Source organism: Rhizopus delemar, genomic scaffold, assembly GCF_000149305.1.
Source record: "Rhizopus delemar RA 99-880 supercont3.3 genomic scaffold, whole genome shotgun sequence".
NCBI lineage: Eukaryota > Fungi > Mucoromycota > Mucoromycetes > Mucorales > Rhizopodaceae > Rhizopus > Rhizopus delemar.
Window position 1 is genome coordinate 2,099,971 of NW_027137829.1, and position 17,485 is coordinate 2,117,455.

Below are 17,485 nucleotides of genomic sequence, written 5' to 3' on the forward strand. Positions count from 1 at the left end.
CCTCATACGAACAGCAAGTATTTTACAAGGTAAATACGATAGCTTATGTATCATACAAGCTTAGGATTTAATAAAGACCTGTAGATGGATTGCATTACTTTTAGGGAAGAGATTGCACTTATCCTGGCAGTAGGAGAGACCTAGATTCTACAAGGTCTTCACAAAGAAACTTAGCGGAGAGTTTAATGAGGAATCAATCTCTTGGTGTCAAATGTGCTCTTTGTCAAACTAAAGCTTACAAGGTTTCAAGCGATCTTTGAAGACGTCGTCAATCAAGAATTAAATGTCGATCATCAAACCTACTTCATCTCAATCAGCAGCGACAATCTATGTAAATGCCAGCACAACCAATTCCTAATTACAACCTATCGAGAATGATATTCAAGAAGATTTAGGAAATACAGGCGATCAGGTTAACAATGGAAACCTTTACTTCATAATATGATAGCAGAATTCAACAGTATTGGGGTTGGATGGCGGCCAACAGCAGCAGATAAAGATGAGTTTCAGCATTCATGATCGAAAATGGGATTGTTTCCTTATTCAGTATGAAAATTAATCTCAAGTAACCAGCAAAATCAAGTAAAATCACACCAAATTTTACATCCTAGTAACTCCAGCTTGACTAATACAATTTTGGTGGTCAGTGACAACATCGCTCAGCATCGATATCCTGAAAGAGACCAAATTAATAGAATATTTCTCTGCGATCTTACGGTTATTACTTAGCATCATCAATAGAAAAGACAAGTGGGCAAAGAGGTCTGTTTTTCTTTGAAAGAATCCACGACAATTAAATACAACAAAGTATGATAGACTTCGGCGAAAGTGTGCTAATAGTATTTAACTAACAATTTTTTTAATAACCCAATCTGATATAATTTTCAGGTAGTGGTAACTTATCCATTGCCTATCAATTAGCGTTCTTATGATCACTTAAAAGGTACCCAATCTGCCATTTCATCTAAATATGAAATGTATGACCAATAATACGATCTCGCCTTAGAAACTCTAGCATAATTTTTAAACCAAAGTACTAAAATAAAGAAAAATATTTAGTACTAATCAAGAGATATACGATACTTGGTCATTGTTGAAGCTAATTATTTGCCCTGAGAAATTTAACAATTTAGTCGTTGGCTACCTTAAAGCTTTTAGCTAGGGTTTTGGTACGACAAAAACCTTACTATTTTAAAGCAGTAATTTGCCACCTAGTCCCTTGTTTAAATAAACAAGATATCAGTATGACAAAGTGATCAACATGAGTGGTGCAAGGGGCTTGTGGCTCTTGTGAATCCCAAATTCGAATCATGAGTTGCTAGAAGCATACTTGCCAATGAAAACTTTCGTGTTTTTTTATACTACGAACGACAAACAAATCTATATAAAAGCATATATTTTTAATTGATTTATGCTTTCCTTATAATGCAAACTTTTAAGAATGACATAATGATATGCTTTGTGCAAAGAGGGTGCATGTCTATCGCAGAAAAAAGGAACTAGTGAAGTATCTTAAGCTAAACTGATCTGATATACAAAACCTATGTTTTGTTTTTAGTCCAAGTCAAACATAGGAACAACCAAAATTAGGTAGATCACACACCTACTACAGCCATCCCTTCTTGTGTAAGTACATGTGCTTCTTTTCAGCAGACCCAATTTCAGTTTCCGTTTGTGAAGCCTGTCACAGTCCCCCTTCGACACAAATTTTTTTGTTCTTTTGTAACCGCATTATTAAATTCAGCTTTTTTTTTTTCTCTCTTTTCTTTCCCGTTTTAGTTTTGTTGCAAATGTCTTTAGGCGCATCAGAGTCTAGTGGAGAAGGCACAAATATAAAAAGGGCGGCATCCCCTATACGGCATATTCTTGCTAGATCATCTTCCTCTGCACCCTGCTATTCTTCTCCTTCAGCAACTAAAAAGACTTTGTTAGACGAAAAGCCGATTAAAAAATTGCCACTTACAGGGCCTGATATGAATCAACTCAAAAAAAGTGATGACACGACAAAACCAACTACTCCATCTAAACCTGCTTCTTCTCTGGGCTCCTCAACTATAGAAGATTTATTTAAGACCGCAAAAAGAAAATCCCACTTCAATAATACAAGCTCAAGTAACTTAACGACTGCGTCAGCTTCTGATTCTCGACCTGGTTTAAAGCGCTCCCATTCAGCCATCTCTTCCTTGGATGCTGCTAATGAGCCCTGGTTAAACACACCTATTACTACAAAACATCAAAAAATCGATAAAAAAGAAGTTGTAGGTTTTTACAGTTAAGCTTGTTATATTTTTATTTAATTTGATTTCCCTTTTTATTTTAGTATGACCGTCTTACCCCAGGCATTGCAGATATGGACTCTGCTCAGGTGCTCATGAGTAAGACACAACCAACTAGTTGTTTAGAAATAGCTGGTTCAGAAAGCTATCAAGAACAAGTTGCTAAAGCTTGTGGTATTTATCCCAATAAGCGTATATTATGTTATGAAACAGCTCCACCACCCAGCAGTAAAGTCGATGTCAATAAAAACACACAAACCAGATTGAACACGAGTACTTCTGCTTCAGCAAAAAGACACATTTTGACCTCCCCAGAAAAGATCTTAGACGCGCCATACATGGCGGACGATTATTATCTCAACGTTCTTGACTGGTCTTGTTCAAACGTAGTTGCTGTTGGTCTTGGTAAATCTGTATATCTTTGGAGCGCAGATAATGGTACAATCCAAGCGCTTGATTATGATCTTGATGAAACAGTCGCGTCCCTTTCATATTCTGCAGATGGCACATACCTCGCAGTTGGCACGTCAAGCGGAGATACTCAAATTTGGGATGTTCAAAAAAACAAAAAATTGCGTTCCATGCGCGGTCAAGATTGTCGTATTGGCGTCTTATCTTGGGATAAACACATTATCTCATCTGGTGGTCGTGATGGTAGTATTTTCAATCATGATGTGCGTATGGCTAATCACGTCGTTAAGCAACTTCATGGTCACGTTGACGAGGTGTGTGGTCTTAAATGGCGTTGGGATGGCGAAATGCTTGCAAGTGGTGGTAATGATAACACTGTCAATATCTGGGATATCAGGTCAACAGTACCCAAGTTTACTAAGCGCACTCATGTTAGTGCTGTGAAGGTATAGATATACGAAAAAAGTACGTTCTAGTATTTGTTTTTTAAAATAAGCCCTGCATTTTTTTGTATTAGGCCCTTGCTTGGTGTCCATGGAGTAGAAATCTCCTTGCCACAGGTGGTGGTCGTGATGACAAAAAAATTCACTTTTGGAATACCGTTACTGGTACACGTGCAAATACCATTCATGCCGGCTCTCAAGTCACTTCACTCCATTGGTCTCAGCATTATAAAGAAATCGTATCTACTCACGGTTTACCACACAATCAAGTTACAGTTTGGGGCTATCCAACTCTTAACAAGATTATAGATATTCCCGCACATGAGACAAGAATCTTACACTCTGCTATGAGCCCTGATGGACAAGTGATTGCTACAGCAGCAGCGGATGAAAACTTGAAATTCTGGAGAATATTTGATGCGAATGGAAAAATCCCTCTTGCCTCAGAAAGCGCTCGTCTAACAGAGAAAAAAGTAGTTCAATTGAGAAGAAATAAGAGTATTCGCTGAATACCACTATCTACATTTACTCCTTTATTCATTTCAAATACCATTTTATTCTTCTTTTCCCCTGTTATAAAAAAATTACATAAAAAGCACACTACATAACCATGTCTATAACAAAAACAACGATCATATGTATCACATCTTAGTGTGTAAACTGTTAGTGTCCCTTAAAACGTACATTATTAAAGCATATTGTTTGCATAACTATATTGACACAATAGATATGCATATCATATCAGCCGTTTTACTGAGTACGTTCTTTGCTTTATAAAATACACACCCCTGTTTTTTGAGTTATTAAATAAACTATATATAAATAGCTATTTAATATCAAATATGTAAGTATAAACATTTATTCAATTTGAGTTCTTTTTATTATTTTTGTAAACCTTTGGCTACAGCGCTGACTATATTATATTTATAAAGTAATATAAAGTGTGTCATGTACAAGTTAACAGCGGAAAAGCACTATATTTTTTTAGTGGTATTTTACATATAACCACACTTTCACATCTTTAGTGAATGATATATCATTGTGATTATGAATAAGATAAAAATAATTTCTACTAATTATAGTATAAATTTTTTCATAATTCAATAAACCATAAGTTCTTGTCATTTATATCCAAAACGAGTAAACAAACTTAACATATACTATGTATATCAACCTTATTTTTTTCATACATTTTTTTTATTAACTGCTTGTTATCTACGAGTAAACTGCATGCGATCTTGCACTCTATCTTTCCATTTTGAAGATTCCAGTCATCAATTCCTTTTGTTTCTCGATCTTTGCATTGTCATTATTGTCGTGCTTATGTATTGGTGCTTTGGCTTCAAACATGAATAGGTCCATCATGCCACTTCATTTTGCTTTTACATAAGTAGTGAACTCAGATTTGTACATTATTTGACTTCTCTCTTTCATTCTTCAATTCAGTAGAAACTAATATATTCTTGATATTGCAGTGATACCTTCATGTACAGAAGAAAGAAATATCGGTCATCAACAGAATCAATGTAGCAAACGATTTAACATTTTTTGGCTGTAAAGAAGATGAATAGAAATAACTTTTTTTAATCATCACTGTTTCAATGCCGGAACGTTCCTTTACCGAGCAAATATTGTTTATCTTGTTTACAGCTAACATTTATGATTTTATGGATGCTACTGCTGTTAGACTCATTTTTTGGAGTCAAAATATGCAGATTGAATACTCAAATAAACTAACAAAGGCGCAATTTAATATATTGAATAAGATTGACCAACTTGATTAAATATACTAAACAGAAGGGAAGCAAAACTTTGCGAAATTGAAAGCGACTTATAGAGTCATGTTGCTGAAGGTAAAATAGTATTTAACGTTCTTTGCTTTTTACAAATATTTTATTGTCGATCTTCTTCATTTAGCTTTTTCTTCTTCAACTTAGGTGGAACGATCACTCGAGGAGTTTGACAAGGAGTTGCCATAGATTCTTTTCGTCGAATAATGCCTCCCAGTCTGATTCTTGGTTCTTGGTCTCCAACGTCTTCTGCAGAGCTTGAGCACATGATTCTTTCAAGTGAGAAAAGGATAAGTTTCGCGAGTAGAAAAAGTGACAAAGCAGCCTTATATTTAGTATAAAAGAGTATTGATTGTCTGGAAGACATGCTCGGCCTCCGACTTCTTGGTTGGAAGCACAAGTTCTTCCACCAAAATTGCCACAGCAACACCTTCTTTCTTCTCAAGACTGTAAAGATAGCCTTCGTAGCGTAGCTATCAAAAAATTTTAACATTATAAAACCTTGAATACAATAAATAATGCTCGCAAATACTTACCAAAGAAATCTATGGCTAAGATATTCTTGGTCTGAATATTGAACTTACATTCCAACTGATTCAAGATGGACAGGTTGGAACGTAAGTTTTTTTAATTGCTGCTTGAAGGCTATTGCTAAGCTCACATTGCTCTTCTTCCACTAGTTGGTTGACAGCTCAACATGCTCTTTCTTAACTTCGGTAGCAATAATGGCATCAATTTTTCTGATTCTACAAGTTGATAGCGCATTATCTTCTGCCAAATGATAAAGGGAGTGGGTGGCTATTATTTCTTTGACAATTATGCAAGCATGTTCACCACTAGAGTTTAAAATTTCAAAATTTAATAAAGAGCACAACAGTCGTTACGTATGAATAATGTTCTACATACTCCAACAACTTCAAGATTGTTTCTTAGAACAAGTAGTCTAAGAGCTTGGCGAAATGATGATGTGCCGTCAGCTCACTGTCTCTCTCCGTATATTAGCCAATGCCGTCAATCATGTTAAATAAAGCAAACGTCAACAGAGGGATTATCACATCTCACCCTTCCAACTTACATATCTCAAGATATCTAGCATCCTGTAGGTGTCGCTGAATTTTATTCGTAAGTTGCTTAGTCGAAGTTGTTCGCTCAGGATCTCATCTATCATGTTGTCTGTGTTGCTCATCTTGCTTCCACTATAACAAACAAAGGTTATTCTAAGGATTGTATTGCAAGGCCAACTCATTCTTTTCTAAGCTTTACCTTTTAACTATTTTCTTTAACAGTGTTTTGTCTTCTTCTGAGAGTCCAATATATATACTTGGCTCTGCACTCTCAAGCGTCTCCATCTCTTTCTTGTTAAATATCTTCTTTAATGCTTCATATGCGCAGGGCTGGAGCATGTTTATGATACTAGATAGAGATAACCTAACAAGAGATACAATTGACCGGACCAATATATTAACGCCTTTACGAAGATAATCATACTTGGATATCATGTCTTCTTGTGTGTCTAAATCCTTCTTCAACAACAACTTGCTTGTATGGCCAAACAATTTTTCTTGGATGCATGAGTTCTTGTTCATAACATCAGCTAGAAAAGCGTCTTCCTCATCTTCAAACGCCTCATTTTTAAACTGAGGTATATACACATCTATCAGTTAGCACAGTAGAGTAGCAGTGTACCCCAATAGCTTTTTATAATACATTGTTACAGCACAGCATGTTCAACCGGTCGACAACTGGCTTGTTTTCCTTTTCTTCTTCGCTGTCAACATCTTCACTCTCGGCCCCCTCCTTGTGTATCTACTGATGCCTTCTACACTAAAGTTCTCCAAAAGTCTTAATGATTGTGCTGAGGCATATTCTAAGCTCTTATTAATCAGCTTTTGTCCTTCTATTCTGCCTATTTGTCTCATGTCTCTCTATATCACAACAGCCAAAATATTAGACTGAAAAGTAAGAGAAAGGACCTGGTTAGCATGCCTTGTATATATAGTTTATATCACGATAAATCACGGATACATTTTTACAATAGGAAGAGTACTTTAAGGGTTAACTTACTTCAATAGCTTTTTTTTTTTTTTTTTTTTTTTTTTTTTTTTTTTTTCCTTACAAAACCGAATATAGATTAAAATAAGGAAAAATAATGCGTTGCCTAACATAAATAAGGTTTTCGTGCAAGAAAAGCATCATTTTCCATTCATGATATCTAAAATAAAGTTTTAGCTCACATTCCATATAGTAGAACTTTATGTTTTATAATTCAATAAGCCACGCAACCGTATATACTTTGACTCTGTTATATGCGCATATATTAGATTGTTTCATCGTTTTTAAAATATTTTTTTTTTGCCTAAAATACAACTCAAATTCAATATCTGATTACTGGATGAAAATTTTTTTTGTAGGGACGACTAGACCGAAAATTTATTAAATAAAGAAATAAATGAGAAGCCACGTATTGTATAGTGGTGAACTTCGGATTAGCAAAAAAGGCACAGAACTATCTAAGGGAACCAGATTTATCTAGAGAAAAAAAATCCAGGCGTTGGAGCTTAAAAGTACCAATGACACCTTGTGTAGAGGCAATGAAGGGTATAGGCAAGCATAGGGAGGAGAAACATGAAACATCAGGAATTTTCGACCGATACGACGTATATTTCCTAAAGCTGCTAGACTAACCCATGTGACACGGAGAACATGTCAAAGTGTGGACAGTATCAAAGTATTTAAAACCGCTGCACGACCTCGAGTAGAAAGATTACGCTGCTTATGAATGTCACATGCCCGACTAGTCTTAGCAATCAGATGATATTGAAACCCGTTGTGATGAGCGTTTGAATGCATCAGAGGATAACCAAGATATATGAGAGGTTCGGCTGAGCGTCGATCACGCCATTGAGTGATTGATTACTGGATGAAAACAAAAGAAGTGCTTTATATAATTTTAAGGAGACTGTTTTTATAAAAAAAGCTATTGTTATATTCTCTATTTGACGCCAATTATCGCTTGACTGCAGCTTTTCATATTCTTCACCACATTCAGCAAATCCAACACCCACTCTCTCCCGCTCTACTTGAAGTATCAGATTTAAATCTTCAAAATCGACAAGAGAGGTCTTAGTTTCCTTTCATTTTGTTTCACACTTATCAAGTATGCTCTATGGGATTTGAATCAGGAATTTGAGAGAGCCAGTAACCGAAACCCGAATATCATGATCCTTTCCATGAATTTGTTTAAGAGCCAGTATGACAGCTGGTACTATCTTATTGAATTGTGGGAATTTTGTATTTCCTCTCAACTAGCTCAATGAACTAGAGGTAGGACTTCGAGCTAAAATGTTGATGTCTTCCTCTTGATTTACTGTATTATTCACGAAAACATTAACCTAAAACCTTCTCCCCAAAAGCAAACATAAGTGATCATGTTTTCCTTTCCTTGCTTTCTTGCTGTCGCAGCACAATGTTTTTCATATCTTTCTTCAATCATTTTAATTGGTATGTTTTTGTGCCCATATTAATCGCCTTTTCTTTGTATTGCTTAGCAAATATATACTTATGAATTGAAAAGAACGAGCTAAATTCAAAGCTCTTTAAAGATGAGATAAACATTGAACTAGAAGCAGTTATATTCATTCTACTTAGCTGAAATCTAAATTGATCGTAAGTGGCAAATATCCATTGCGTATTGTCCTTTTCAAATGTTATCCAGCCCTTTCTGTTATACTATAAAGCCTTCTTTTACTTTTTCCTAGAATGATTGAATCTGTCTTTGTTTTGAATTGTTATTGACAAGATAGACGTCGGCAGTACATGAAAGACCAATCGCACAAATTCCATCTTAGTAGATATACAAGATTTTACCCAACTTCATAATGTCAGTAATTTTATGAATTTGACAATTTTTAATGAGACTTTAGTAAACATACTCATTTTCATTAATAAATTATTGAGAAATAGAAAGTTTCATAGAGATAAAGCAAAAATATTGTGATCATTAAAACTGCAACATTTTGATGTGTGACTGCACATGCTGTCTAGGCACAGAATCACCCGTGCACTTATTGATTGGATATTATAAGTTTGCTAAGTTGGTATATGTTACACAGATCAAAATATTTATTTTAGTTGAGTCTTATGCAGCAATATCCACCAATACATCATTGAAGAGGGTGGCCTCAGCTAGTACTCCTCTTTTAGTTTTATCTTTCTTTTTATTACATAAATTCTTTTATTACATTCAATGCTATTGATTTGTGTCCGCTACTTATCGAAACCAATCCTTTTGAGTAACGCGGAACAATAAATATAAATATTTTTTTTTAAAAAAAAGCCTTATCGGTTTTGTTCATAATATTTTTAAAATGTTTCTTTTTGTTTACATTCAATACACAGAGAAATGTTGCGTATATGCTTAGCATTCTATGTATGCTTAAAAAGAATCAATTATATGCGGTACTTATAGTACAATAGTGAATTATGAAGGTAATTCATGCCTGTCTTTCAAAGTAAGAACGAGGTTCATCCTTTTTTATGACTTTTGACCTTATTTTTATTCAGAGTAACATTTTACATGACGGTAGAGAAAGTCTATTTTAAAAGCTAGTTTACATCTAATTTCATGTGTAAGAATAAGAGCCTTAAAGCACAAAAAGCTATTTCTTTTTTTTTTATTAAAGAAAAAAGATGGGAATCAGAATGATCATATTGAACTCTAGGTACACTGGCTGTAACTTGGTTCTTTTCTTATACCTTTTAGTGACTCACTTTTGTATTTTTCCATAACCTTTTCTTTTTTTTAGCTTTCTTGTCTGCAGCAAGGCCAGGCATGGATCTTACCTGATTTTATTTTGATAAGGTCAATCCTGTTAATTAAAATCTAAAAAGCCTTGATAACCTAAAAACCACAATTTTATTTTCGTTTCCAAGACCCTTTTAACGTACATAACTGTAAAAGATATGGTTTAATTTGATACCTATGGCTATTTTCTATACATATCATGCCTCACATTGAACTAACAGGGTTGTTTTGTGCCAAGGCTTTTCTTATGTAATTTATACATCTGTTTTTCAAAGTAAGAGTTGAATTTTCATAAACATACTCCTGTCTACTTTGCCTAATTATTTATATAAAGAATAAGATGATCATTTTTGAAATATTTTGACTGTGGCTTCATTCCTTTTACTATTTTAAATATAAATTACGTAATAACCAGAATTTTTATAATTTACATCTTTTCTAAAACTATGAAAAGTGTGTACTGCTTAGAAAAGAAAAAAAAAATAAGGAAACAAATAAAAAAGAGACATGGAATCCATAAAACATTGTTTCTGTTTTATGACATAAGATAAAGTGCAAATATATTTTTCTTTTTTTATTACGCTGGTTTGTTTTGTAAATTGCTGATACAAATGTTATCTCACCTTCTTAAAGAAAAGGTGGTTCACAAAAAATATACAGCATAATAATTAGTAAAAACTTATATAAATGCAAGGCTGCTTACATCAATTTGTGTCAATTTTTTGTATTACAGTACAATGCTATCAATTATCGAGTTTATTGCAAGGTATATATGTATGAAGTTTACTTGTATATTAGAATGATTTGCCTGATTTAATTTTATGAATCAAAAATATACTGTGAGGTCATTACATACTTTTATCATCACCCAGGTATATCTTATTTACTGAAAGAAAGATCTATATAGTATAGGAATTAGTGATATACTAGGACTCCCAAACTCAAGTGAATAATGTATTACTCTAATTAACAGAAAGTTGCTTTTTCATCCACGCTGGTTTTATTTTTACTTTTATAAGAAATTTTCAAGACTCGCTTTGGAAAACAATTATAAACTTTAAAATAAGATAATTTTGAATTAGTTTGTACAGCCTTTATTTCATTATCTTTTTTTGCATAAAATATATGATCAATTCAAGTTAATAACGAAAACTTATCATCATCCATTGGTTATCTGAAGACTCAAGTAGCTGTAGATTTTATTCCTGGTAGGAGGCTTTGAAATAACGTTAAAACATAATGTAGCATTTCTATGACTAATTTACATGGCTTTAGCTAATACTGATAACGCCTCTCTCTTTTAAATACCAGTTCTAAATAGATTTTTCTGATCAACTTTCTATCCAAAATTTATCAATAAGCTAAGATTATGTTTGGAACAGCAAATTGACATACAAAACAATTTATATTAACAATTTTTTTTAAAAAAATCAAGTGCAGAATCTAGTCCATTTTTTCTTCTCTATGTAAATCATTTTTAATCAATTTTGTTTTTTTTTGTTCTGTTTTATCTTTTTTGTCGGTTCAAACAAATGTGTAAACATATTTAATTTATAATATTTTCAGGAATAAATGTCGCGTTTATTTGACGCTTTTTTGTATATATTATATTATGAAAATGATCCAAAACTTTTAAATTTAAGTCACAAATATACTTTTTTCTATTTTCTTTATTTATGCTGGGTAACTGAAGACAATAATATGTATTTCACAACAATATTCGACATTTATAGTATGCTTCTGACAGTGCGATATTCTACCACCGTTAACCAAAGTAAATGAACTGAACATTTACAGAAAATTGTTGTGCAACATTCAATCTCAGTAGTTACTTTATTACAGCTATAGATCAGTCTACAGAGCAGGTAAAAGAGAATTTACTATACTGAAAATAAATAATAAAATACACGAAGCTTTTTTTGTATTCAAATGAATCTACTCCACAAATAATGTATTGTAAAAATTAGAATGATGGAGTAGACAAAACGTTATATTGAGTTACTTGATTCTCATACAATTAAAATGCCGAAAATAGACTAAATTGCTTCTCTTTCTCTTTTTGCAAGTTTCTAATTTTTCAGATACATTTCATGATGGGATTGTTATTCTGGGCAACCTCTATTTTAGTTATCGTCTTTTTTACGGTTTTTGCCTTAAGGTTGCTTCTAAAATTGACATTGACTCGCAATAGAACAAAGCTAATCCAACAGCTTGGTCCAACAGCAGCACATATTGAAAATCCTTTATTTTTAGGTTTTTTTCATCCTTATTGGTACAGCTTTTTACATTTGAAAAGAAATAAATTGTTTTTTAAATCATTTATACGTAGCAATGCTGGTGGAGGAGGAGAACGCGTTTTATGGACTTGCATTCGCGATGTTCAAAAGGAATTCAGTAATGTTATTTGTGTAGTTTATACAGGCGATTTGGATGCTACAAAAGAGCAAATATTGGCCAAAATAAAGGTGAAATACCAGACAGCAAAGAGGGACCCAAATATTCTTACACAATTTGACTTGTAGAATGGTTTTAACATTGAATTGGATCCATCTCGACTTGCTTTCGTTTACTTGACAAAAAGATATTTATTAGAAGACTCTCGGTATTTATAATAATAGCTTGTATATATTTGAAGCATGAGCATTAATGAATAGCAAAATAGGTATCCACGATTCACTTTAATCCTTCAAAGCTTAGCCTCAATTTTTGTTGGATTTGAAGCACTCAGCAAATTGGTTCCTGATATCTATTTTGGTAGGAAAAAAAAAGAAAAGAAAAGAAAAAAGTAAACATCTAACTAAATTCAAAAAAGACACGATGGGTTATGCCTTCACTTTTCCGCTTGTGTATTATTTAACAGGCATAAAAATTGCAGCGTATGTTCATTATCCAACAATTAGCTCAGATATGGTAAATCGTGTATACGAACGACGATCTCAATATAATAATGACCCAAAATATGCTCAAAACGCTTTCTGGATAACCGGAAAAGTCTTGTAATAATAGAGCTTAATTTCAATCAAAGATGGAACTAATCATTTAGATTTATAGATATTATAGAGTATTTGCGAAGGTTTATGGATTTTGTGGATCATTTGCACAAGCTGTCGTAGTCAATTCTACCTGGACAAAGGGACACATTGATTCATTATGGAATACAAAAGCAGATATTGTTTACCCACCCTGCGATACCGAACGTTTGAATAAGCTGCCTTTAAAAGGAAGAAAGCCAATGATTGTGAGTGTTGCTCAATTCAGGCCTGAAAAGGATCACGCATTGCAATTGAGATCTTTGGCAAAACTATTTGAAAAATATACTCAATGGAAAGAAGCTAAATTAGAACTTGTTTTAATTGGTAGCTCAAGGAATGAAGCGGATGCGAATAGGATAGACAGCTTACGCCAATTGGCAGTAGAATTAGGCATTCAGGTATGCTGAGGATGTTCCATACTTTTTTTTGTAAATTTATATTTTTTTATCATATAGGATTATGTTCGATTTGAAATCAATGCACCCTATGACTTGCTTGTATCTAGATTAGCGTCAGCAAAGATTGGACTTCATACAATGTGGAATGAGCATTTTGGTATTGGTGTTGTCGAATATATGGCTGCTGGGCTTATAGCAGTTGCTCATAAATCTGGAGGACCTATGTTAGATATCGTCACTGATTATGATGGAAAACCTACAGGATACCTTGCAAATTCAGTTGAAACATTTGCTGATAGTTTACATGCAGCGCTTTCACTATCAGAAGAAGAATACGAAAAAATGGCATCTAACGCACGAGCATCCGCTTCAGATAGGTTCTCAGAAGACGCGTTCAGCTCTGATCTTTTGTGTGCACTACGACCCTGCTTGACATAATCAAATGACAATAGAAAAAAAAAGTTTTTGAAATATAAACAGTTAATATGTTCTTTTTATTATTATTTTTTCAGTGGGTAGTGGTTTGATTGGTTAGAGACAATGCTCGTATAACTTTTTCTAACATTGGATTTCCTCCTAATCGTTCAATTTCATTTAATGCTTCTTGCTCTTTTTGGCGAAGGAATTCTTGGACGTATTCAAAACTTCCTGATCTTTTGATAATTTCCAATGCATATTGCTTTACTTCTACAGAAGTAGGCTTTTGGCTGATAATATTTAATAGCTGCCTGTTCTTTGGTTCTGCCCTGATTGCATGAATGATAGGAAAAGAAAACTTTCCTTCTGTTAAATCTTCACAAAAGCCTTTGTTTTGTGTGTACTACAAACAGTAAAGTAATGGATTAGTTATTGAAAAAGAAAGGATGGGCTTCTTACTGTATTTGATTGAAGGTTCATATAATCATCGCGTACTTGAAAATGAATACCAATGATGTTTACTAATGGAATATAATCGCTACAATCATATTAAGCCTCATTATATAAACTAATCATTTGATTTTTTACATTTTGCTATTGGTTGCAGCTTGCATTAATCGAACAGCAAGTCTTAACAAGCCGCTTGTTTCTATTTGAAAAAAAAATAAGAAAAGTTATGAATATGCAATTATAAATTCCTTTACTATTGTTAACCATGTCAATGTATTCTTCCGCACTTGGGCAAGTCAAGCTATCTCTCCAATATAATTCGATTCCTTGACCTTGATGAAGATGGATTAATTCTTCTGTATAAGCAGCTACCATTTCAGGAATATTTAATTTGAGAATGTCCTGTAGAGCAAGAAAGTAAACATAGTTTGCTGTATTAATTGTTTGAGGCACACCATAGATATGATGAGCAACGGGAACACCTCTTCTTAAATCAGAATCATCTTGAACATCATCAATCCTGTAAAACATCTTTGTTTAAAAATAGAAGAAAAGATCATTTTTTCTTACATTAAGCTTGCTGTATGAAGCATTTCAATTGTCTTTGTAATAATCTTTAGAGCATCTTTCGGTACATTAAGCCAATAATCGAAAGCAGCAATTAGCTTTGATCGAATGTCTTTTCCGGGATGAGATATTAAATAGTTATAAGGTTCTAATAAAATCTACAACGTGTTAACTTAAGCTATATTAACTGCTTTAACGTTTGAAAGCTTTACTTCTTCCTTTGAACGCGTTTCTACTTTATGTGTCATTTGTATTGATTACGAAACAATTGCCGAGAAAAGAAAATAAAAAAGAGAAGGAAAGAAAAACCTAGAAGAAACATGTGGTGAAGCTCTCGTGCTTTATTTTATAGACAATTCAGGCAGCATGGTTGGTCGGTGTGTTACAATAAAAAGTTAAAAAAATACATCATCTGACTTCCATTCGGTATCAGACTTGAGTTTTGATTGTTTGGTTTTAACATGAATCTTACTCCTTCCTTCTCTGAATAAAATATACTATGATTATAGAATGTGATTATATTTAACCAAGTAGAAAATATAACAAGATAACAACGGACTACAAACATCCAACCTTGCAATAATAACAACAGCAAAAAAAAAAAAGATTATTACACAAAACATGGTCACATCAAAGCTATATTCAAAATGAATAACGCGCACTTATTGTAGAAGGAAGAAATATCTAATGGATTACATTTTCGCAATACCAAGACGCTAAATTTTTGTTGTTCTTCAAATTGTATTTGAATAATCCTTTGAAGACTAACCGAATACTCCAAGTTAATGTTTTAACTACTGATTAAAAGTAATAAATGCAGAAGACAAGTACACAGGATTTGCTTTAAATAAAGATAGTTTTGGTTCTTTTTTCAGTTAGTGTGTATAGAAAAAGAGATAAAAGTAATTTTTTCCGGCGTTTGAGGCAATGAATTCTGCTATTGATGTATTGAAAACTGTACTTTCAAAATCTACGCGAGTGGTACTTCTCAAGACGCCACGATTCATCTACCAACATTTGCTAATAATGGCATCATTAAAAAAGATATTACAGATAATGAAAATGAGGGCTTACAAAAAAAAGCCAAAAGGTTTTGAACTGTTGCTATCAACGATAATAGCCAATTTTCTGGAAAGGTTTATAATTTGACTTGAAGCTTACAAATGGGACAATTTGAAGATAGCCAACTGTGCATATGACTCATTCTGTCATTAATGCTCTAGAGATCCAAAGTATTTTTTCATACCAGAAATGGAAAAAGAATCCAGGTAACCTAAGAGATATCAATCATATAAATGAGACTTGAAATATTGAAAACTGGAAGTATCCACGATATCTTTGCCCCCAAGAATACACAGATTTTTTTTTAACTCAACACTGAAAGAAATCTTTCTAGCTGAATAAAGTAATTGCTTCAATATTTATAAGATAGTACTTCCAATGGAACTTATGGAGGTCTGAAAAAGAAGTAATTAGGTATAATGGGTTTGAATATTAAAAAAGTTTGCATATTATAGAAACAAGGTACAATGAACAGTTATCAATCTACTTGATAAATTCACTATTGGAAAAAATTTGCAACAGTGGACATACTCTGACTCATCTGAAATATGGATCCGTTTCAAAAATTAAATTTCAATCAACCGTCTTTATTGAAATCCACTAAAAAATCCATTCGATGAAGGCAGTAGCAGCAGTGGGAATTGAAAAATCAAAGTACAAGCAACGATGGGCAAAGATTTGGATGTAATCAGAATAGGAATCACTAATATTCCTTATGAAAAGGGCAAGTTAAAGCCTTTGATGATACAGTTATTTGAAAAGTATGAAAGTATTTTGAAAATAGGGCTTCATCATACAGTGGATGATGAAATGAGAAATAAGCCGAATTAAGAAGTATCAACCGAAATATCACCAAGATTGTTTATCCAGAAACTGGCCTGAAATGCTTGGATATTAAAGCGAAACTTGATGCAACTTCCAGTTTCTATTCTACACTATACTCCGCAAAACCTATTGATCATCATGATCTCGAATCAATGCTAAACATGATAAACAAACAGATATAATCAAACGATGCTAAGCATGTAGTCAGCAACATTTCGTTTGATGGTATTCTAGATGGATTGAGAAGAACCTCCCCCCCCCCACAAAAATAGCCCAGGTATGGATGGATTACACTATGAAATCTTAAATTTGATTATTAACCATTCTAGCTGCAAATCTCCATTATTAGCTGCTTATAATGACACTATCAATAAGGTACTTTTTTCAAAATCATGACAACAAACATTTTTGGACCTCTTACCCAAGACTGGTGATCTTACAAGTCTAAGTACCTGGCGACTAATGTCACTGATCAATACAGATTGAAAAGTCTTTACAAGAATCATGAATAACAGAATTATGGGTACCTCCCCCAAATTAATCAATCATTTCTAATCAGACTTCATGCACAATAGGTTCATAAGAGACCATGGTTTTGCTGTCGGGTTGGTTATGGAGGATGTCTCTAAGCCAAAGTCAATATCAGAAGATTTAGGAGTCATGTTAGATCAAAAAAACGCCTACAATCGTATTCACCCCGAATATCTGTGCAAAGAACTAAAAAGTTTGCCTTCCCAGATAAATTTATCAAGTATATCCACAACCCTTTCTTTGGCAATTCGATTTCAGTCAACAAGGAAAACTCAAGCTTAGCCAATTCCTTCAAGCACAAAAAGCGTATCATTTCTTTTCCAATGTTGGCCAATTTAATAACAGGCATCGTGGCTCTCCAAATTTTCCACAAAAAATCAAAAATGCTATTCTTAATGACAATCTCATCTTCAAGCTTTTTTTTACATTTTATATCGTCATCTGAACCCAACGAGCTTGAATTGACAATGGAGGTAATT

The 17,485-nt window shown here is 33.4% G+C and overlaps 5 protein-coding genes across 5 annotated transcripts; 2 read left to right on the forward strand and 3 right to left on the reverse strand.

Annotated features, from left to right (window-relative positions):
* Positions 1-1,973: 1,973 nt before the first annotated feature.
* RO3G_05007 (uncharacterized protein) lies at positions 1,974-3,639 on the forward strand (the record flags this gene model as incomplete). Its single annotated transcript, XM_067659597.1, has 3 exons — positions 1,974-2,258; positions 2,321-3,133; positions 3,205-3,639. 3 exons carry the CDS (start codon positions 1,974-1,976, stop codon positions 3,637-3,639), a joined length of 1,533 nt encoding a protein of 510 aa, XP_067515698.1.
* Positions 3,640-5,252: 1,613 nt separating this feature from the next.
* Positions 5,253-6,506, reverse strand: RO3G_05008 (uncharacterized protein; the record flags this gene model as incomplete). The annotated part of the gene is made up of 4 exons (XM_067659598.1): positions 5,253-5,393; positions 5,457-5,465; positions 5,996-6,116; positions 6,184-6,506. 4 exons carry the CDS (start codon positions 6,504-6,506, stop codon positions 5,253-5,255), a joined length of 594 nt encoding a protein of 197 aa, XP_067515699.1.
* A 1,578-nt stretch (positions 6,507-8,084) lies between these two features.
* Positions 8,085-8,413, reverse strand: RO3G_05009 (uncharacterized protein; the record flags this gene model as incomplete). The annotated part of the gene is made up of 2 exons (XM_067659599.1): positions 8,085-8,185; positions 8,320-8,413. The coding sequence occupies 2 exons, from the start codon at positions 8,411-8,413 to the stop codon at positions 8,085-8,087; spliced, it is 195 nt and encodes a 64-aa protein (XP_067515700.1).
* Positions 8,414-12,631: 4,218 nt separating this feature from the next.
* On the forward strand, positions 12,632-13,592 carry RO3G_05010 (uncharacterized protein; the record flags this gene model as incomplete). Its single annotated transcript, XM_067659600.1, has 3 exons — positions 12,632-12,720; positions 12,776-13,154; positions 13,212-13,592. 3 exons carry the CDS (start codon positions 12,632-12,634, stop codon positions 13,590-13,592), a joined length of 849 nt encoding a protein of 282 aa, XP_067515701.1.
* Positions 13,593-13,662: 70 nt separating this feature from the next.
* RO3G_05011 (geranylgeranyl pyrophosphate synthase) lies at positions 13,663-14,836 on the reverse strand (the record flags this gene model as incomplete). Its single annotated transcript, XM_067659601.1, has 6 exons — positions 13,663-13,974; positions 14,031-14,109; positions 14,160-14,220; positions 14,276-14,541; positions 14,592-14,746; positions 14,801-14,836. The coding sequence occupies 6 exons, from the start codon at positions 14,834-14,836 to the stop codon at positions 13,663-13,665; spliced, it is 909 nt and encodes a 302-aa protein (XP_067515702.1).
* Positions 14,837-17,485: the final 2,649 nt, after the last annotated feature.